General features: G+C 41.8%; 1 protein-coding gene across 1 annotated transcript; it reads left to right on the top strand.

The window, feature by feature from the left end:
• Positions 1-6,338: 6,338 nt before the first annotated feature.
• On the top strand, positions 6,339-16,801 carry slc22a7a (solute carrier family 22 member 7a). Its single transcript, XM_085786738.1, has 9 exons — positions 6,339-6,741; positions 8,306-8,409; positions 10,028-10,182; positions 11,967-12,135; positions 12,751-12,874; positions 13,080-13,189; positions 13,976-14,190; positions 15,059-15,167; positions 16,564-16,801. Exons 1-9 carry the CDS (start codon positions 6,376-6,378, stop codon positions 16,799-16,801), a joined length of 1,590 nt encoding a protein of 529 aa, XP_085642864.1. The 5' UTR covers positions 6,339-6,375.
• The last annotated feature ends 6,851 nt before the right edge of the window (positions 16,802-23,652 follow it).

The raw sequence follows: 23,652 nt of genomic DNA on the forward strand, positions 1-23,652 counted from the left end.
CATAGACCAGGAGCATATCTCCGTTTTCATTAGCGTGAGGCGACTTGGTGTGAAGCTTGGTGTATGGAAGGACACATACACCCCCTGGACAGGCTAGTATCCAATCCAACCCTTCATACAGAGTGCCAAGCAGGGGTATCAGGTATAATTTTTGGTATGACCCGCCAGGGGACGGTGGGTATCGAACCTGCAACGTTACAAATTTAAGGAAGACTCTAACCACAAGGTAACTGAGCTATTCATGAGTTTCAAATGTAGACCTAGACCTGCCATGTTGGGGACCAACACAGGTGTTTCAATTTGAGTTGTGTTTCTGATTGGCGTAGAACCAAAAAGATTAGTTTGAAACACCTATGGTTCCCCAACATGGCAGGTGTAGGACTACATTTGATACTCATGGATAAAACAAACAAACCTGTACATGAAGCCTACGTACGATATAGGGGGGTTCTGTTACCTCTTTTCCACCAAACTGGTTCCAGCGCTGGTTCGGTGCTGGTGCTAGTTCGGTGTTTAACTGGTTCAACTCTGGTGCCTCCAAAGAACCACTTTGCTTTTCCACTGATCAGGAGCCAAGTCAGAGCCGCACTCCCCATCCAGGAGCTGCTCCTGTCTTTGCTGCCTGCTACAGTTATAAACGGACCTGAAAATTAAAACCTGGTCTGACCTGCGGGTGTTGAACACTGGACCCGACGTGGAAGCACAGACTAGGCTTTTAATTAACGATAACACTAAACCCGGCTGAAAAAAAAGAAGGAAAAAGCAGCCGTCTTCACCGTAATCGCCGCAACCGGCAACTACGTTTTGACGGCGATATGTTTTGATCTGAGCGTTAGCTGCTGTTAGCCACTGCTTGTAGCTCAGCTAGTTAGTTCAACTGTGTTTACATCGATAAACAAACTTAATACGTAGCAATAACGTGTCTGTATATCTTAGCACTGGTCTTGTTGCTAAGGTAACCCGCTGCCAGCCCCTGGAAGAACCGGTTCTTAGCTCTGGCCCAGCAAGAAGTTGGTGCTGGTCTGGAACCAGTTCTAAGAACCAAGAACCGGTGCTTAGGCAGTGGAAAAGCAAAGAACCGGTGCTAAGCAGGAACTGGCTCCGAACCAGCACCAGAACCAGCTCGGTGGAAAAGGGGTATGTGTGATGTCACTTTATGGTACCGGTACTAGTGCTGGTTCTGCTGCAGGGAATCGAAATGAGGACCAGGACCAGAACCAGGACCAGGACGTTGGGTCGGCTCCACTGAGCTTTCATCGATCGCATAGCAGTTACACTAACGTAATAAAACATTGATGGTTGGAAGATTCACAAGATTACTTTGATGTGAAATGTTCAATTCAATTTCCTCAAAACCAAGAGGCGATCACTGTGTAAGCTTTGATCCCTGCTGGCCTAGAATGTAGATGTGAAATACATGTTTTTGTTGAAGCTCTGCAATCTGTTCCTGTGTGTGTGAACTCTGCGGCCTCGAGTTTCACAGCAATAATGAATAATTTCACACAGTTTAGTGAAGCCCTTCGGATGGATGCATATAAAGTCTCATAACCTGCATCATATCTTGATGTGACTCACACTGACCAATGGTGGAACGTCATCACTCAGTCACCAACACATTTACATTATACTATGGAGAAGTGTGTTTTCTGTAAATTAACACCTGTTAGATCCTGTCTCATCAATCAATTTATGTCTTGATAAATGTTTTCTTTAAAGTTGGTTACAAGCTGTTTTTGTCAATTGATTTTTTAATCTTAGGTATTCATTGATGACCACTTGTTCAATTATAAATTCTTAAAAAAAAAAAAAAAAAGGAAACCAATTAATTATTAATAACACTCATTATTTAGTTTATGTGAGTCAGTTTTTTTTTTTTTTAAATGTTTATATCTATTGATGGATTAATTGTTCCATTATGGAGTCTTTAAAAAGAGAATCCAGTCAATTAATGATGAGACTCATAATGTTGCTTATGTGAGTCAATTTCAAATGTATCGATTTATTGATGTTTAATTGTTTAATTACAAACTCTTTTTACAATTCCCACTTTTCCTGCGTTATAGAATCAATAGCTGATAACTGTTCCAGATGTTTCCAGAAAAACACCACCACCACCAACAGCAACATCATCATCAGTCAGCTGAGGATCAAACTAGTTAGGAAGGGAAACTCATCACCATGACTCAGCGTTGCTCCTCAGAAGCTGATTGGCTGTTTGATCTCTGAGAAGAATCCATTCGTTCTGCTGCAGGTCAGGTGAGAACGACCTCAGTCACAATGATCCATGCAACACAGTATGTAACAGCTGCTGCTTATGGAAAACTCTGACCAAGTCAACTTCTTCTACTTCTGTTCAAACTATAAATCACCATGTTCACGGCTCATAAACAAAGCTGCAATATTTATGTGACCAATAGTTATGAGAAGACGAAGCAACAATAGAAAATGTATCTAAATAAATCAATCAACACTCTTAAGTCGGACTTCTTTCACCGCTCTGAGAGGTTCACAGTTGTTCTCTCTGGTCAAGGAAACAGGTCGATGTCCACTGATTCATATTATGAGGACCCGTCCCCAAAACACCAGTAATACCTGCGCTGCACACACACACACACACACACACACACCTTCATGTTCATGTTCAGAGTGAGGACCCTCGTTGATATAACACACTCACACCCGGGGGGCTGGTTCGTAGTCCAACCAAAACTTTATATGAGAGTAATAGGGCCAGACACAAAAACGTCCATAAAACTACACAACAACCATTTAATATTCCTCCACACTGCTCGTCCGCTGCAATCCGAGTGTCCTGAAGGGAGATAGTCCAGAGTTTACTGGAAACTACCTCATTTAGGACATTTTTACAGCCTAAACAGTCCTGTATTGAATTTGCCTGGGGCGCCCTCTTGCGTTCACACGATTCACACGTGCATCATGCCCAACAAGAAAACGTCCATAAAACTACACTAAAACCTTGAAATATGTTAATAATAAGCAGTGTAGAGGAATATTAAATGGTTTTTTGTGTAGTTTTATGGACGTTTTGTGTCGGGCCCTATTGACTCTCATATAAAGTTTTGGCTGGACTAGGAACCGGCCTCCCAGGTCTCCAGATGCACTTTAAGGAATAAAAAACTACTCCAGAGTATTCATCAGCATGAGGAGTCACTAATGACTGAATTTCTTTTTTTGGTGAACAAGATAGAGAGATACATAGATCGTACTTTATTAATCCCTTGGGGAGGGTTCCCTCGGGGAAATTATGGATTTTCCTGAGGGAACTATTCCTTTAAGGCCAAGATTGATGAGATGAATTTGTTTTATTGGGTTTTAAATAGTTTTTGTTGTTTGTTGTTTACTTTGCTGCTTGCTTTTAGGTTTTTTCTGTTTTCCTACAGACACTATTGTGTAAATGTGTAAATCTGCAGTGTACATAAACATCAGTAAGTGTTTTGTTCAAAGATATGAGGGGCCGTACAAGCCATAATTCATTCTTTCACTCACACATACATACATTCTCTTCACACATACATACATTCTCTTTACACATACATATATTTTCACTCACACATACATACATTCTCCTTACACATACATACATTTTCACTCACACATACATACATTCTCCTTACACATTCATACATTCTCCTTACACATACATATATTTTCACTCTCATACACATACATACATTCTCCTTACACATGCATATATTTTCACTCTCACACACATACATTCTCCTTTCACATAGATATATTTTCACTCTCACATACATACATTCTCCTTACACATACATGTATTTTCACTCACACATACATACATTCTCCTTACACATACACATACATATATTTTCACTCACACATACATATATTTTCACTCTCATATTTATACATTTTCATACTAAAAGTATGTATGTATGTGAGAGTGAGAATATATGTATGTGAAAGGAGAATGTATGTAGGCCTATGTGTGAGTGAAAGTATAGTGGAAACGGAAGGCAGCATTTATCGTCTACATACTCCGGTACAGTAGGTGGCGGTATACACCTAATAAGTAATGGTTGCAACCCGAAGGAAGAGGGAGAAGAAGGTAATTTAGAGTTTAATCATAAAATCGGCTCTAAAGGCTGCTGTTTCACCATTTAATTCATTTTCAGCTGCGTCACCTTTACTTTGAAAGTCCAGAGCTGGATCAGAGCGGAGCGTTTGTACGGAGGGAGAGATCAGCTGATCCACTGCTGTTGACTTTCTCCGCCTACAGTTGTTCTCCTCACCCGTTGAGCTGAGCGTCAGGAGCTCATTATATAATAATCTTTATACAACAGTTAGTTCCGACCGGTCCCAACCGAGCAATTTGATTGGACAACGAGACATTCCATAGTGCTGATATACAGTATAACAGCACTGGGACTTTTCACAGACATAATCACTCCGCTGTTCAGCTGGACAGGAGCTAAGTCAGAGCCAGGCTCCCCATACAGGAGCTGCCCCATCTCTCTGCTGCTACTACAGTTATAAACGGACCTGAACATTAAAACCTGGACCTGACCTGGTCCGTCTAATTGGCGATAAATCTCTACTAAACACGTCTGGGAAAAAATCGCCGCGGGAGCAACTACGTTTTGACGGCGATGTGTTTGATATTAGCGTTAGCTGTTGTTAGCCACGTAGCTCAGCTACTTAGCTTCAACTGTGTTTATATTGATTACATAGATGATAAACAAATGTAATACGGTATCGATAACGTCTCTGTCTGTCTTCACGCTGGTCCTGTTGCTCCGCTGCTAATCAGACACGGGCTCAGAACCAGAACCAGCACTGGAAGCAGCTCGGTGGAAAACCTAGTAGCTAGTAGCAAGCTAGTATGAAATGTTTATGTGTTGCCTGGCAACAGCCTTGTCTCCCTTCCAGTTGCAGAACTATTTCTGTTAGCGGAGCCAAATAAATGATTAAATAAACAAACAAATCATAATCTCTTGTAGTTTATTACTGTTCTAAAAATGCGCTAGTAGCACTGTTGTATAAAAGCAATATCACACGAGAGGGAGTGCTGTTGTACTGTATCAGCACGGTGTGATTATCTGCGGCACTCGGCCTGCGGCCTCGTGCCTACGACCGAATCACAGCCGTGCTGATATACAGTACAACAGCACTCCCTCTCGTGTGATATTGCTTAAATATATTTTACTTTTATATACAGTCAGGGTCACACTGAAAGTTGTCCGCTCGCAGCAGGACATGGATAATCAGATGGTTTCACTTAATGTGGCCATGAATAAATTAAATTAAAATTTTGCCTGTTATGTGTTGCCCAAACGCAAGTCTTGAATAGGTCCACACTGTGTTCACATTTACAAAGGTCTTGTTGTCTCCTACAGAGACAATGCTTGTAGCCACAGCACCTAAAAAATCCACTGTTTCCATACGCACATCCAGCCTGGCCACTAGCCTACTTCTTGCGATCAGTGAAATAGGCTATTTGAAAACAATAGCCTATAAAACACAATTTAAAATGACAGTTGTTATTGCTCTAGTTTATTGAATAAATCTTCAGCTGCTGTCTTATCTATCCTAGCTTCACTCAAAAGAAAGTCAACAGCAGCGGATCAGCTGATCTCTCCCTCCGTACAAACGCTCCGCTCTGATCCAGCTCTGGACTTTCAAAGTAAAGGTGACGCAGCTGAAAATGAGTTAAATAGTGAAACAGCGGCGCCTTTAGAGCCGATTTTATGATTAAACTTGTTATATCTATCGCTCTGCACAGAGCCTATCACTGAGGGATAAATTACCTTCTTCTCCCCTTCGGGTTGCAACCATTACTTATTAGGTGTATACCGCCACCTACTGTACCGGAGTATGTAGACGATAAATGCTGCTTTCCGTTTCCACTATACTCCTTCCATTTCCACTATACTTTCACTCACACATACATACATTCTCCTTTCACATACATATATTCTCACTCACACATACATACATTCTCCTTTCACATATTCTCACTCACACATACATACATTCTCCTTTCACATACATATATTCTCACTCTCACATACATACATACTTCTAGTATGAAAATGTATAAATATGAGAGTGAAAATATATGTATGTGTAAGGAGAATGTATGTATGTGTGAGTGAAAATATATGTATGTGTAAGGAGAATGTATGTATGTGAGAGTGAAAGAATGAATTATGGCTTGTACGGCCCCTCATACAAAGAAAGTATTAGTCCTCCTACACACACACACACACACACACACCTAAGCCCCTCCCCTTCCCTCAGTGAGGAGCTGCAGACAGAGACAGACTCAGTCCAGTGGACGCCGTCTCTCAGTCTCAGTCTCAGTCTCTGGTCTCTTCTGGTCTCGTCGTCACCATGAGGTTTGAGGACGTCCTGGACGAGGTCGGCGGCTTCTCCAGGTTCCAGTTCCTGCTGCTGTCCATCCTCTGCCTCCCCCGCGCCATCCTCCCCCTCCACTTCCTCCTGCACAACTTCGTCTCAGCCACCCCTGCTCACCGCTGTGCCCTCGGGAGCCCGGAGAACGGTGGCGGTGGAGGGGCCCAACCCGAGGTGCTGCTGGCCCTCAGGATCCCCCGTCAGGACGACGGCTCCCTCAGCTCCTGCAGAGTCTACGACCAACAGCAGCTGACCTCTGACCTCCGACAGGGGAACAGGACGACACCTTGTCCTCACGGCTGGATCTACGACCAATCACAGTTCAGCTCCACAACGGCTACCGAGGTAAGAATGACAATTAATTGATGTGTTTGCACATTTGTAATTACTGAAGATACTTTTACACTGCAAAAACTCAAAATCTTTCCAAGAGTATTTGTCTTATTTCTTGTCAAAATGTCTAATTTCTAGTCAAAACTAAACTCTTTTCACTTAAAATAAGACTCGTCACCTAAAAATTAACTTGTTTTTAGATCATTTTAATTTTTTTCAAATGTATTTTCACTTGAAATCTGCCAGTGAAAGCAAGTTTTTTGAGCTTGTAATTAGAAAGAAAAACTTGCTCCACTATCAGATTTTTCTACTTATTCCAAGTGAAAATATGCTTGAAAGAAGTAAAAAGTGTCTAAAAACAAGCTACTTTTTAAATGTGATGAGTCAAATTTTAAGTAGAATTAGATATGTTTTGACTAGAAATGACATTTTGACTAGAAATAAGATAAATATTCGTGGTAAGATTTTGAGTTTTTGCAGTGTAGAAAGAAAGTTTTGTTTTTTATCAGGAACATCCCCTTTTAAGAGGGACTGTTCACATGTGATTGTTGAGGATGGTGTAACAATGGGCCCTGAGGTGTAAGTTCATGGTGTGGGATCTGGTGCAATGCAGCGACTAATAAGACTTGCATTGCTCTCTGTGAAGAGGATTATATTGATGAATTGGAAGGTACAGAGACCCAATTGTTTTTGTCTTATCAACTGGCTAAAAGACTTTATAGAATGAATAATGATGGAACGTGCAGCCTCAGTACTATAGAACCTGTATAGAGACGGTCTAGATGGACCTTCGATACTCATTAAAAAATACTTCTGATAGAGGAATGCACTTTGAGAATGACTGTATCATTACAGTCATACAGCCAGTATATGAATATGAATGAATTTGAATTTTAGTTTGTAGGCAGAGAGTAAACCCCCTTGGGGAAGTAAAGTGAAAATTTAGTTGTCTGTAATTCCTGGTGAATGCCTTTGTTTTGTGTTGTGTGTGTGTGTATGTAATTTCTTTGTTATATGTTGTAAAATTAAACTGTAAAGAAAAAGAAAGGAAACATCCCCTGGAAACAGATGAAAGAAAAGATTGAATTTCTTCAAACTAGATGAAATCCTCTGTACGGTGGCCTGTTCTGGACATCTCCAATATGCTCATCTCACGACTTTGACTGGATAATTGTGTAAATAAACAGGTGACCAGGTGTTCCTAATACACTGATCACTGAGTTTTATATTATCAAATATTTACCCTGAAATATGAGTTATTATTACCAATAACCTCTGTGATGGTGTAACATGACCAATAACCTCGTTGTTCGTGGAACAGCATCACTCAGTCAGTGACAGTGAGTGTGATCTACGGAAGACGAGTGATGTCAATGAAGTGTTTAATTATTTTATGGTTTAATAAACTTTAAAAATAAAACATTTAAAGGAGGTGATGAACTCAAATTCACAAAGTTTCAGTTCCGTCGTTGATAAGGTGTGTGTTGCAGATCCTGGATGACATCACAGACGGGATTGGTGGGATGCAGCCAGTGTAAAGAGAAGAACCTGTGTGTGTCTGTGTGTGTCTGTGCAGTGGGATCTGGTGTGTGACGACAAACAGCTGAATCAGGCTCTGGCCACGTACTTCTTCCTCGGGGTGACGTGCGGCGCCGTCCTGTTCGGACAGCTCTCCGACAGGTGAGTTCTTCACGATTAGGCTAGCATTAGCAACATGAAACTGCTCCGTTATAAAATAAAAGTGCTTTTGCATTTTTAACAGCAAAATAAACTTTAAGTATAAAAAGTTTTAAAAATTAAAGGGATAGTTCAACATTTTAGCAAATTGGCCCATTGCCATAATCCCTATAGTCATAGCAGTAGGTTCATTACCTTTAATTCTTGGTGCAGATAATAACAGAACGTTACCAGACAGAGTTGTTTTAGAGGGAAATGCAGAGACTGCTTGATGAAAAACTGTAACTGTCCCTGAAGGCAACGCGCATCAGTGGTTTTACATGAATTTACCTCTAAAACAACTCTGTCTGGTAACATTCTGTTATTATCTCATAGCGTGGTGAATGTGTAGGTCACAACTTGTCCACCAGAGCGTGTTTGATGAGTTTGATGAGGGAAAACCAAGAAATCCCATTAGCCTCCATAGCGTAGCTCTGAGCAGCTCGCCGCTCTGCTCCACCATTCTAAATTTAGCTTGCACCGACAATTAAAGGTAACGAACCTACTGCTATGACTATAGGGATTATGGCAATGGGCCAATTGCCAAAATGTTGAACTATCCCTTTAAAACCAGTGGCTGCAGTTCCTCTCCTTAAGATTCAAGATTCAATGTTTATTTGTCATGAGCTTGCAATGAGATTAAAATAACCCTCCATAAAAGTGCATTTCAATCAATCAAGACATAATAAATACTAGGAAATGACAAAAAAAGGTGGATAAAATATATATATTGCAGGTAAAATTATTTTCAGAAATGTGTTTTTTCCAAGTTGCAGTGAGTTGAGTTGTCAGGGCCACCGTAGATTACTCTTAACTAAGGACTAAAGGTGTGGAGGACTGGGGACGTGGCCTGGTGGATGAGTGAATGCTCCCCACAAACTCAAATCCACTTCTCTGAGCATGTGTGGATCAGCTGGGAGTTAGGGGGCGGAGTCAGACAGAAGCCTGTGGGCGGAGTCACAGAGGTGACTGCCAGCTTTATTTACTGTTTGTGAAAACTGATGCATCCAAACACATTTCTCGTCACAGGTGCTTTCTGAGCAACAACAACGCTGAAGAATGGTCACTGTACTTTATTTGGTCATAGTCAGCTGATGCTGATAGGAACGTGTGCGTGTGTGTGTCCATGGTGACAACAAGACCCAATGTGTCTCTATATTAAATGAGCCCAAAATATCAGTAGCTTAATGAGTCAATTGATAAAACACAGAATACTGTCTGTACAAGATTGTATCTCTGCACACACACAGCGCTTGGTTTCATTTTGGCTCCAGACGACCTCAGACGGATAAATGAGATAATTTTTATTTCTAACAACCTGTCACTCAAACGCCCCCAACCTCGTGTTTACATCCCGAGTCGGCATCAATTACTTTTTTTGAAACAAGGACATCAATGTAATATGACTTGACTGCTGTTGTGTGCTGCAGACTTTGATCCTATCACATTATCTCCATCAGCGACAGACGCTGTTTCTTCTGCACAAACGACTTTGAAACTCGAAGCTCCAGGTGCAGATGAAGATCATGTGAGTTAGTTGGAGAACGACTGGACTGACGTGTGCTGCTTGTCTGTGCGACAGGTTCGGCCGTAAGTCGATGCTCCTGGTGGCTTTGATCAGCGCCACCACGCTGGGATTCACCACGGCCTTCTCCACCTCCTACGTCATGTTCGCCGTCTCCAGGGCGCTCTGCGGCGCGGCGCTCAGCGGGTTGTCCATCATCGGCGTCGTCCTCGGTAAGAACTGAACATGGTTGAGTGTTATAGGACGGTTTAGATCAAGTTGATGTTCATGGGGTGAACCTGAGATGTGTCATATGTGCTATGTCATGGGATGTGTGCAATACGTGTTATCAATCAATCAATCAATCAATCAATCAATCAGACTTTATTTTTATAGCACTTTTCATGCCCATGGCAGCTCAAAGTGCTTCACATGTTAAAAACAAGCAATATAGGGAACACATATTGGGAGACATAGGGAACACATGTTGGGAGACACACATACATTCCCTAACACATACACATTCACATAATAATTTTAGAACATTGGATTTTATCGAGGAAACGCTATCTTACACTCAATCATTTGCAGTGGGGAAAACACTAGATAAAATGAAGTAAGATAAATAAAAATGAGAAGATGAGAAAGACACTAGATAAAATGAAGTAAAATAGATAGAATGAGAAGATGAGAGAGACACTAGATAAAATGAAGTAAAATAGACAGGTGTAGTAGGATAAAATAGAAAGAAAATAGAATAAAAAAGATAATAATAATAAAGAAATAAATAAGAAAATAAATTAAATTAGATTAAAAGAATGTTTTAGAATAATTAGAATAGTAAGAATCAGTTAAAAGCAAGGCTAAAATGGTAGGTCTTCAGTTTGCTTTTGGGATGTGTGCAATATGTGTTACGTTATGGGATATGTGCAGTACGTGTTATGTTATGGGATGTGTGCAATATGTGTTATGTTATGGGATATGTGCAATACGTGTTATGTTATGGGATATGTGCAATACGTGTTATGTTATGGGATATGTGCAATGCTGTTATGTTTTGTGTTTGGGTTGGTATGGCTGAGGTTGTATTGTTTTTTGTCATTGTGGCCATCAAGGCATTTATGGCGCAGCTACAGAGTCCAAGACAAATTTCCCTGAGCGGGACAATAAATTTTATCTTATCGTATCATATTGTATCGTATCATATCATAGACCTGTGCTGTGTCTCAATTCAAATACTTCCAGACTTAAACTAAGTATTTTGAGTATGTAAGTGCGTCTCAATTCACAAGTATGTCAAAATGCAGTGTACTGTAAGAACCTGGTTTCACTCAAACATCCCCTCCAAAAGTTGAGTGTGGAACGATCGCTGTCTTAGCTACGTAGCGGAGTATAATATGTAAATCAGCATACTGGTCGGCCAATGTTTTCGGCACCGTAATCTCCACCTCGTATTAAACAGGTAGTGCACACAAGCAAAAAAAAAAAAAAAGAAAAGATAAAAAAGAAAACAAAAGGAAAAGTAAGGCATTCATTATCGCTAATTGAAATAACTAACAAAACAAGCCGGTAGATGTGTTGACGGGCGATAAAAGCAGTCAGAAAAAAGAAAACATTGCCATCCATTGGGATCGTTAGTTCCAGGAAGTGCACAACAACAGTATTCGATTTGAGACAACACTAATCGTCAAAATTTGCGCACTACATAAGTAAGTGTGAACAATGTTGTCTGGCCTGCCCGGAGTGGGTTTTGAATCCAGGTCTCCAACGATGTTAACCGTTTTGCCAAGAGGTCAATGACCACTTGGCAACTGGGTTTGCACGTCTTTTATGGGGCGAGTGAGTTTAACTTCAGTACCGCTAACCGCTACACGTCGTCACTTCTCCTCACTGGTACCTCATGACTGTGGCTATACCCGTTACGTTAAGTACATAGTGCACGTAGTATACTACATGACAGTGTACTCATGGAAGTATTCAAATTGAGACACAGCTCTGGTGTCGTCTTCCTGCTCAGGTATCGAGTGGACGGATGTGAAGCACCGGACCTTCACCGGCACCGTCATGAGTTTGTCCTGGAGCGTGGGGAACATGCTGCTGGCTCTGTTGGCCTACTTCATACGAGACTGGAGACACCTGACGCTGGCGGTGACGGCGCCCTGCATCGCCGCCATCATCTCCTGGTGGTAAGGTGGATGTGGGAGGGGGGGTCGGTTTAAAAGGACATTTTGGCAGATTTGCCCATTACCATAATCGCTATAGTCATAGCAGTAGGTTCATTACCTTTAATTGTCGGTGCAAGCTATTTTTAGAACGGCGGAGCAGAGCCGTGAGCTGCTCAGAGCTACGCTATGGAGGCTCATGGGATTGGGGACCAGACAGAGTTGTTTTAGAGGGAAATTCATGCAAAACCGCTGATGCGCTTTGCCTTCAGGGACAGATTTTCAGCAAACACTCTCTGTATTTCCCTCTAAAACAACTCTGTCTCATAACGTTGTGTTATTATCTCATAGCGTGGTGAATGTGCAGGTCACAACTTGTCCACCAGAGCGTTTTGGAGTTGTTGGATTGTGTATTTGATGAGTTTGATGAGGGAAACCAAGAAATCCCATGAGCCTCTGTAGCGTTGCTCTGAGCAGCTTGCGGCTCTGCTCCGCCGTTCTAAAAATAGCTTGCACCGACAATTAAAGGTAACGAACCTACTGCTATGACTATAGGGATTGCCAAAATGTTGAACTATCCCTTTAACATCTTTGGGTGTGTATGTTGTTAAGCACCGGTTTCCTCCTTTGTGTGTTCAGGTGGGTGCCGGAGTCGGCCCGCTGGCTGCTGGCCAACGGCAACGTGGAGGAAGCTCAGAAGTATCTGGTTCAATGTGCAAAGATGAACAAGAAGGAGGAGGACACGTCCAAAATGGACGTCGAGGTAAAGCTGACACTAACATCAGTGGCCACGCCTCCTAACTAATCCAAAAATGGTCAAAGAGGAGGAGCCTGTGTGGAGCCAGAACTTCTTATTCCTCCTATCAGATCTAAAAGCTTCAAATCTAAATATGAAAACGTATAAATGTTATAAACATCGTGCAACAGGTGAAATGCGAACGTCGTTGTCGTTGATGTGACTGTTTCAGTCTCTGGGGAAGGTGACGGTGTCTGAAGTGGCTGAGAGGAAACACTCGTACCTGGATCTGGTGAAAACCCCTCAGCTGAGGAAGATCACGCTCTGCTCCGGTTTATTCTGGTACGTCGTCATCATCATCATCATCATCATTCCGTTGTCAGAGGTGGCAAAAGTACTCATATTCTGTACTTAAGTAGAAGTACAGATACATGTGTAAAAAAATACTCTGGTAAAAGTAGAAGTACTGATTCAACTCCTTTACTCAAGTAAAAGTAAGAAAGTACAGGCTCTGAAATGTCCTGTCAAAGAAAAAGTAAAAAGTAAAAATCAATTTTTGCCATCAATGAAACCTACATCATTTGATAATTTTGTTAGACAAAAAAAGTTAAGACAGAATCAAGATTGAACAGACCAGAGGCAGTGTTTCCCATTAATTAACGTTTGGGCCGCCACAGACCTCACAAAATAAACGGTAAATGCGCTATATTGCGCTGATTGTACAGTGTCCCCCCCCCCCCCCCTCCTCCCCCGTTGGATAGTCCGACCACCATCGCTTCCTTCCTCCATGCAAGATGCCTCCATGTCGCTGCTACAGTACAAGTTGGTAACTTGGTCCCCCCCCCCCTCCTCCGAGTAACTAGCCTGTTTTTACAATGTAAGGAGTACAAAGAACATATTTTTGCGCATCAATGTAGGGAGTAAAAGTAAAAAGTCGTCAGAAAAATAAATACTCAAGTAAAGTACAGATACCTGAAAAATCTACTTAAGTAACGAAGTATTTGTACTTTAAGACAGTCGGCACACAGCAGCGTTTTCAACAACGTGCAGAGGTGGCAAGTAACAAAGTACAAATACTTCGTTGTTGAAAATGCTGCGGTGTGCCGACTGTCTTACTCTGATCTGCAGGTTTGCTGTTGCCTTCATCTACTACGGGATCAGCTTCAGGATCTCAGGTTTTGGCGTCAGCATCTACCTCACGCAGTTCATCTACGGCGCCATTGAAGTTCCCGCCAAGATCCTCACCTTCTTCGTCCTGGACTGGATCGGCCGGAGGAACGGACAGGCCTGGTTCCTGATCACGACCGGAGCCCTGATTGGAATAAACACGGCCATACCTTTAGGTCAGTGGTTCTCAACTGGTGGGTCGGGACCCAAAAGTGGGTTGCGGACCCGTTCTGGATGGGTCGCGGACAGCTGGTCAAAAAAGTAAATAATATTTAATGCACATCTGATGTTGGACATGTCTTTTATTTTGAAAAATAACTTATATTGAAAGGGACGCATCACGTGAACACATGCAGTTGTAATGGTCCTCCTCAGTTTCTTATTATTTGCTCTGAATGCAAATCAGTTTCTTATTAATGTGGCCTGAATGCAGTGAATCTTGTTTTGTTATGTGGGTCTTTATTTTGTGCAATTTGATATTTATTCACTTTTGTGAACATGCTCTGAATGCAGAGATGCATTAGAAGTCAAATATATAATTTTGTTGGTCGCCATTTTGTGCAGTTTGATATTTTTTTTATTCACTTCCGTATGTAGCGGATGTGCGCTCACTCCACCCATAAAAGACGTGCTAACCAATCTGTCAAGTGGTTGTCAACCCCTTGGCGAAGAGGTTAGCATTGTCGCCTCCGGTGCGGGAGGTCGTGGGATCGAACCCCACCTAGGGCAGGCTGTGAGAAACACAGCGCAGAGGGCCAGATATGACATCGGCTACACGTACATGCAGATGTCATGGTCCTCCTCAATTTCATTCATTTGCTCTGAAATGCACTTTCCTCAATAAAGAGCAAAATGAGTTTTTAAAGGCTTAAAAAAAAAAAAAATCTTGGTTTGAATTCTATAAAAGTGGGTCGCGACTTAATGACCATGACTAGTTGAGAACCCCTGCTTTATGTGACATCACTTCCTGCTCTCTCTCTCTCATACACACACAGAGATGCACAGTAAACGAGATGTAACTGGTTTCACGTGTTTCTCCTCCAGACTACTCTGTGCTTCGTACCTGCATCGCTGTGGTGGCGAAGGGTTTCTCTGAGGCTGCGTTCACCACCGCCTTCCTCTACTCAGCAGAGCTCTACCCAACCATCCTCAGGTAAAACCACATCCACGAAGATATGTAGAGATATGTAGAGAGAGAGAGATCGATAGAGATAGATATCAAACGTATCTCTTTTAGAGGTGTTCATCTAAAAACAAAAAATACCAGGGGTCCCTTCAGAGGATCGTTGTTTTTTTTGACACATGTACAATATTCACACACCTAAATCTCTGCATCACATACACACCACAAAATTACATGTGAGCACCAGGCCAAGATTAGAGGAATAGGCTACACAAAGGGGATTTCCCGTTACAGCCATCCCATAATGATGGAGCAGTGATTTTTATTAAGTTTGAATCTAATGAATTTAGACATTTTCACAGGCAGTAATTCTCTGCAGCACTTCCTGCTCTTTGCTGCAGCGACTGTGTTTCTTTCTGTCTGGATTTGATAGTTCAGTTCTTCATGTTGCTGCAGAATTACTGTCTGCTCCTCGTTAGTGAAACTCTCTGTCAGACGTGTCCATGTCTGTGATTGGTCAGATGCTGCAAACTCTGCCCGTTTCATGTGAACGCGCTCTGGTAAACCCTGGGTTGACTTACCGAGTTGATAACCACCGTCGTGTGACCGCTTAGCGCTAGTGTTGTCACGATACCAACATTTTGGTACCGGTATCAGTACCAACATGTTTTTCGATACTTTTCGATACTTTTCGGTACTTTTCCAAATAAAAAGAGAACACAAAAAATGTCATTATTGGCTTTATTTTAATAGAAAATCTGAGAACTATAACATATGCATAAATAATCAGTAAATCAGTAAACAGTCACTGCTGCTGCAGGATTAAATTTCCATCGATATTAATCTGAACTCTTCCTAAATTAAAACATTAGTGGTCCGTTTAAAAATTAATATCAACTTGTTTTCTTTTCATTATTTGAGGTCTGAAAACACTGCATCTTTATTTGTTATTTTGACCAGTTGTAATTTTTGGGAGAAATTGTTATCAGTAGTTTATAGAATGAAACACAAACGTTCATTTTACTCAAACACACACACCTATTGTTTCCCATACGTAGACCAAATTGATTCTGCTTTTTTTTTTCTCCCCATCAACGCAATATCGTTCCGTTAATTCATCTCCGCGTAGCGCTCCTTCGCTGTGTTCACTCACTCACACAGAGAGACAGAGAGACAGAGAGAGCATTGGTGCGCGGTAAAAACGTTTTAAATGCGTCAGTACCCTGGTACCAATCTAGTACCGGTATACCGAACAACCCTATTTAGCGCGATCGCGATTGTCCATTTAAGTGAAGCCGGGTAACTGGAAGATACCCTGAGTATGTTGAACCTGCTTTGTGGTTCAGGCCCCAGGACGGTGACGAGACAAAAGGTGGCGCTCTCAGTCTCAGAGGACGAGTTGATGTTGTTGTTGCTGTTGTTGTAGGCAGTGCGGTCTGGGCTACACCTCCTGCCTCTGTCGGATCGGCAGCGCCCTGGCTCCGGTGGTCATGCTGCTGGAGGACGCCTGGCTCCTGCTGCCGCCGCTGATCTTCGCTGGGACCGGGGTCGTCAGCGGGATCCTCGTCTTCCTGCTGCCGGAGACGCTCAACGTCCGTCTGCCAGAAAACATCTTCGACGTGGAGGAGGGAAGGTCTGTAGCCAAAACGACTACTCCTGAATAAAACGTGTCAACCCTCGGTGTAACGAATCACATGAAGTACAAAGACGTTGAGGGTTGGGACGGCGAGAACTGTTTTGGTTTGGATTGGATTGGATTTGGGAAATTTGGATTATGGAAATTTGTTTTGGGCTCTGAGCCACTGCATACACAAAACAATACATACGAGACATTCATACAAAGGCATGGCAAGGCAAGGCCATTTTATTTGTATAGCCCGTTTTTTACAAACAGGTTGTCTCAAAGGGCTTTACATGGCATTGTAACAACATCCTCTGTTCTTAGACCCTCACATCGACTGAGGAAAAACTCCATAGAAAACCCTTTTAACAGGGAAAAATCTGAGAAACCTCAGGGTGAGCAACAGAGGAGGGATCCCTCACCCAGGACGGGCAGACGTGCAATAGTACTTTCCCACATTAAAACACACATTTAAAACAGTGAAGTGTGTTTCCACTCTATACAAATAAATCAATAAATCCGTAAAACTGATCAAACCAGCAGCTCTTAAGTTAAAGTGCTATGTGCGCAGTGGTTCAATACGAAGAAAAACTAAACCACTAGAATAAAACCAACGGTTCATAAATAAACTAAAGTGCTGCATTCACAGTGTTTGCGTATAGAAATAATAAAACAATAAAACCATACAAAAATGGTAAAACCGGTCAAATTAATAAAACCTACAGTTCTGAAATAAAGTGCTACATATTACTGTTTAGTGCCTTAATGGTGGAAGGGATAAATGAGTTCCTGTATCTATTCAGTCTTCTTTTTGGAACTTTGAGCCTTCGACCTGAGGACAGCACATCAAACTCTGGGTTGAGGATGTGTGTCGGGTCGTTAAAAATCTTTTGTGCTTCTGAAATGGACTTTGATGAACGTCCACCCTCAAACTTCCGTGGTGAAGCTCTGACGACATCTGAACCTTTCGCTCCTCGATGTGGAGAAAATAATTTGCATTCATTTTTCTCTTGTTCAGACACAGAGAGCTGAAGATGAACCATGAAGTCACAACAACAACAACAACTACATCAACAGCGTCACAGGAGAACTGAGGAGGTTTCCTCCTGGTGGTCGAGGCTGCTTCTGACTTACTCCAGACCTCATTAAAGATTTATTAAATACTGTTTTATTAATACTGTCTTTTATACCTGCTGTCAATCACCAGACTGAATAAGTTCATGTGATAACTGTGTTACTGTCACCTGGCCCACAGTAGCTATATTATCAAATAAAGAATATTCAAATAAAAATATTTTGTGTACTTTTTATCCCTTGTGTTTCTTGTTCATGCATTTTAACACAAAATAATGTTAGAAAAAAGAAAGAAACAAAAACAGAATTTAATGAGCTCTGTCTGCAAACTTTATTGTATCACACAATCATAGAAACTGAAGATAAAAGAAAACTAAAGTGCAGCTAAATGCTAATAAAACAAACAAAGGAAAACTTTTCATATCAAATATCAAACTGACGACACATAAGCTGCATTAACTCGCAACAAGGACAAAAACTTGAACATGGTAACTTATTATAACCTCTATATCACATCATTTATTTTTTGTCAAAATGTACTGTTAGCTTAGCTTAGCCTTCTGGTCTGAGACTATCACCTGGAATCACTCCCGTTGTGTTGTGTTTTGTGCGCCTGCATTATGTTTGTGTTTAAGAGTTACTGGAGGTGTTTTCAGTTGTGTTTCATGTGTTTACGTGTGTTTTCTGTGGTTGCGTTCAGAATTTCAAAGCTAACATGTTACATTTTAGCAGCAAAACAATGTTAGCAACATTCATGTCAAGATTGTTTGATTTGGTTCATCAACTCTTTAAAAAAAAAAAAAATTTCAGCTTTATTGCCACTTCATGAAGTTAAAGGATATGCATTCATATCAGCTCTACTGGCTAGCTGTATGGATGACTTCCTATGCAGCTATGTATGTAGTTAATCAGCAGTAAGCAATCAGTGTAGCAGGGGCTGATGGGAATGTTTGTAGTTCTGCAGGTGTTTGGTCACAAACTAAAGAAGTGAACAGATTAAACCGAGACCTGATGATGACGATGATGTCATAGGTCAGCAGACAAACCTGTGGACGTGAAGCACCTGGATCTTCACCTCTGGTTACATCCCTGTCTATGATTGGTTGGTTGGTTGTAATGAAGCAGGTTTGGTGATGAGGTCTCCGTGTCCTTCACGTGTCTACGCGGCGTGGAGTGTCTTTCAATGCTGAAGGCAGTGCATCAGGAACCGACGGCCTCTCAGTGTTCTCCAATCAGTTCCTGATGCAGTATCATCAACATCAGAAAGCTCTGGATTCAAGAACCTGGACTCTGGACTCTGGACTCAAGAACCTCGATCTGGTCTCTAGAACCTGGATCTGGACTAGCACATTGACTCTGGAATCTGAACTCTGGACTCAAGAACCTTGACTATGGACTATAAAACCTGGATCTGGACTCAGAAGCCTTGACACTGTAGCTACTCTAGAATATTGACTCTGGAATCTGGACTCCCAAAACTTGACTCATGGACTCTTGTACTCTAAAACCTCGACTCTGGCCTCAAGAACATGAACTCTGGACTCCAGGAACTGGACTCTGGACTAATGGTGCGTTCCAGGCAACCCGTAACTCGTGTTTTTCCGACCTGTTCCTATGGTTACCCGTTGGAACGTACAGTCAAACTTGTAACTTCCCACCTGTGAACTCGTACTATAGATGGATCTACTCCCAGTTCCCAGTTGTAACTCGTAACTTGCCTGGAATGCTACAAACCCGTAACTGGTGACATGAAGTCGTGACTTATGGGTTCAAAAACCTGCCTGGAACGCACCATTACATCTGGACTCTTGACTCTCGAACCTGGATCAGGACTCAGGAACCTTGACAGTGTACTCTAGAATATTGACTCTGGAATCTGGACTCTTGAAATTACTCTGGCCTCAAAAAACTGGACTCTCGACTAGAATCTGGACTCTGGCCACAGGAACCTTGACAGTGTACTCTAGAACAGTGACTATGGAATCTGGAACCTGAACTCTGGCCTAAAAAAACCGGACTCTGGACTAGAACCTGGACTCTAGAACCTTGACAGTGTACTCTAGAACAGTGACTCTGGAATCTCGACTCTGAACTCTCGAAACTTGACTCTGAACTCGAGAACCTGGACTTTGGACGAGAACCTGGACTCAAGAACCTGTACTTCTAGCACATTGACTGTGGAATCTGGATTCTGGACTCTAGAACCTGGACTCTGGACTCATCAGACTGGCTCCACACAGTCACTCACCTGTCCATCCATCCACTCATTCTTCTGAAGTATTCACCCTGAAAGTGAATGTGTTACATGTGACTGTGTGACTCTTTGTGCCCACAACATGTTAAACAACACACCGACACAAGTTACATCTAAAGTCTAAAAATACGTTAAAACGAAAAAAAACAAAAAAACTCCTTAGTGTGAAAAAAAAAACAAAGTCAAGGAGTGTTTTGTTTTTCATGCACATATAAAACAGAAACAAACTCGACTTCTTGAACCAAACAAATCAACAAGTCTCAAACCTTTAGAAATGACTGAAAATGTGTCAGGAAAGTTCAATGTTGTAAATATCATTTTTTAAACCTGAAACTGTTACAAAAAGAAGATAAAAAATCTGATTAATTTATCATATCCCTGGTTTCCATGGCGACCACCTTGAGGCTGCAGCGATCCTTGCATGGATGGTGACCGTGCTGTGTTCAGGTAAACCTCGGTCGGCGCCGTGAGGACGTTGAACAGCTTTGCTCACAGTTGCCAGCTGAGATTAAACTGAGCCACAGCTGCTGCTGCAGCCACCAGGGGGCGGCAGAGCGCTATCGATCAGCACCAGAGCAGAGCGATCAGCTGGGACCCGATCATCTCTGCAGGTGATTGTGAGGAAACGTGTGACATCACAGTTGCCTGCAGAGATTAACAAGTCGAGCTGAGTGAGGATGGACACACACGGTCAGAGGTCGAACACAAACAGGACGTAACTACAACTCATCAGGTTTTATTATTGATCTGAATGATCCACCAGAGATAAAAGAGGCTGAGAATAAAGTCTGTCTTTGTATGAATCTGGTTGGTTGGAGCAGGAGGAGATACAAACAGGATATTTTAGTCATTTTAAGTAACACTGAAGTTAAAACTGGACATACTATACATAGGTTTTTGGAAACAAGGTGTTTGTCATTGTTGTTGTTATTTTCCCACCCTTTTTTAAACTCTTAAATTATAAAACAAGAAAATGATTCTTACGTATTTTCCACCAAACTCTACTTCTGTTTTTCAGCAATGTAACTGTAACTGTCCAGTTATTTTTTATAGAAATGTCTCAACTCAAGACTTTATGTCCCATCAAGTGTCAAGATTTCCCTTTTCCTTTATTGAACCACTTCAAAAACTTAGTAACATGAAAAGTCTCATTTGGTCAAAGGGATAGTTCAACATTTTGGCAAATCGGCCCATTGCCATAATCCCAATAGTCATAGCCGTAGGTTTGTTACCTTTAATTGTCAGTGCAAGCTATTTTTAGAATGCTATGAGATAATAACACAACGTTACCAGACAGAGTTGTTTTAGAGGTAAATTAATGCAAAATGCCTCCAGGGACAGTTTTTCATCAAGCAGTCTCTGCATTTCCCTCTAAAACAACTCTGTCTGGTAACGTTGTGTTATTATCTCATAGCGTGGTGAATGTGCAGGTCACAACTTGTCCACCAGAGCGTTGTGGAGTTGTTGGATTGTGTATTTGATGAGTTTGATGAGGGAAACCAAGAAATCCCATGAGCCTCCGTAGCGTAGCTCTGAGCAGCTCACGGCTCTGCTCCGCCGTTCTAAAATAGCTTGCACCGACAATTAAAGGTAACAAACCTACTGCTGCTATGACTATAGGGATTATGGCAATGGGCCAATTTGACAAAATGTTGAACTATCCCTTTTATTAATTTAAATATTTTGTTGTTAAATGATTTTCTCCTTTGTTTATCAATGTTTAATTGTTTCTTTGTTTGTTGAGTCTCTGGTTTGTGTTAGCTTAGCATTTAGCAGCACTAATGTAACAGTAATCTGTGGTCAACTCGGAAATTAAAGGACCCATAGATCCCATAGAGTGGAACATGTATGAGAGTGAAGTGACCTCATCAACACACCCGGTCACACACACACACACACATACAGACACACACACACACACTGACAGACCTGAGTGCAGATGACATGTTGCATTTGTTCCGGCCTGCGGGCTGCGAGGCCGCTAACGAGGCGAGACGTGGACGGACAAAGCATCAATTAGTGCTGCGGGGTGTCGGAGCGGCGGACACTGGACACTGACCTCGGACCCCCCTCCTCACCCCTCCCTCTCCCTCCGGCTGCTCCATTGTCCCGCCTTGGAGGAACAAAACAGAAAAATAAAGACAATGTGATTTGATTCTGCTGAGGTGCACTCGCCAGCGTCTGCCCGTTAAAAACAAAGACGAAATAAAAGGAGTTCCCCTGTCGCCCCGTCGTCTTCAAAGCAACGTCGACCTCCTCGCCGGCAGATGTGCCCCCTCCCCGATGTCGGCCCCTCGCTGTGCTCCACATCATACACTGGTACCACAACCAGCAACATGTGTGTGTGTGTGTGTGTGTGTGTGTCCGTCAATCATCAGCCCAGTAACGGTTCAGTTTGCGAAGCAGCTGTGAAGGACAAGAAAGTATAATCTGATGATTCTTTGGTCTTGTTTATGCTGAAAATGTTAAATATACATTCAAAACCATCAAGATTTAACATTTTCTAACATGTGCCTGTGCACATGTTGTTGTAATAAGATTGTCTGCGACCCATCACACATCCTGCATGGCGAGTACGAGCTGCTACACAGTATTGACAGTATTGTCTCATTTACAGAGAGATAAAAAGAGATATCCAAAACCCTCCTCTGTAAAAAATTCTGACTCTAACATGTCAACAAAATAAAACAAGAATTTCGAAAGTAGCTTCATCCATTTTTCAGATTTCTGTTCTGGAAATATATGCAAATTGGCGCATATTTCATCAGATATTGCCTCATTTACATATTTAAACATAACATTTGACAAAACTTGTAATACAAAAAATATTTGTCTTAATGTGAGTGATAAACTTGGTAAGTTTCATGGTGATATCTGTTATTTAAAATTTTTACCCTAGTCACCTGTAGTGTCTCCCCATAAGGTCAGATAAGACCAGAGTTCAGGTGACTTTTTGCACTTTGTATGATATAGATGTGCATATCTATTGTATGTGATTGTGTGTAATTGCACGTTCTTGTGTTACTTGTGGCTGCAGCATGGGTGAATGAATCTGTACTAATGTTCAGTCAAATCTTCATCACAGGACGAGTGATGAATAGTTTTATTAAAGCACATTCAACAACATAAACTACTGAGATAAAAAAAGGACATCTGATGATCTGACAAAACATTTTTAAAAAATCAAGAATATCCTGTTTTGTTTCTTTAAACTGTAACAAACTGTCCAACATTAAGGACACGTGTGCACGTCTCAACACGTTAAGGACACGCAGAGGAAGAAAACTTCTCTTCACTTGTTCCAGTTCTAACGTCCCATGTGAATGTAACATGTGGTTCAGCTCAAAAACACAACACACACTTATACACACACACACAGTGTCACTCAGAGTCACACACACCTGCATTATTAACAAGATAGTATTTCAAAATAAAAGTTTATTTTTCTTACCTCGGTGATGAACACACACATGTGGAGGCTGCAACGCTGAGGAGCAGAGAGAGTCAGTACTGTAGCACCACGCTGACCCTGACACACACACACACACACACACACACACACACAC

This window comes from Trachurus japonicus, chromosome 1 (genome assembly GCF_045865225.1).
Source record: "Trachurus japonicus isolate A0001 chromosome 1, Traja_1.0".
Taxonomy (NCBI): domain Eukaryota; kingdom Metazoa; phylum Chordata; class Actinopteri; order Carangiformes; family Carangidae; genus Trachurus; species Trachurus japonicus.

Bases quoted from the DNA above. Each gene is read 5' to 3' on its own strand.
- slc22a7a (XM_085786738.1), top strand. From the start codon at position 6,376: ATGAGGTTTGAGGACGTCCTGGACGAGGTCGGCGGCTTCTCCAGGTTC. The intron at 13,190-13,975 runs GTACGTCGTCAT...TCTGATCTGCAG, and splicing joins CTCTGCTCCGGTTTATTCTG to GTTTGCTGTTGCCTTCATCT. The intron at 15,168-16,563 runs GTAAAACCACAT...CTGTTGTTGTAG, and splicing joins CTCTACCCAACCATCCTCAG to GCAGTGCGGTCTGGGCTACA.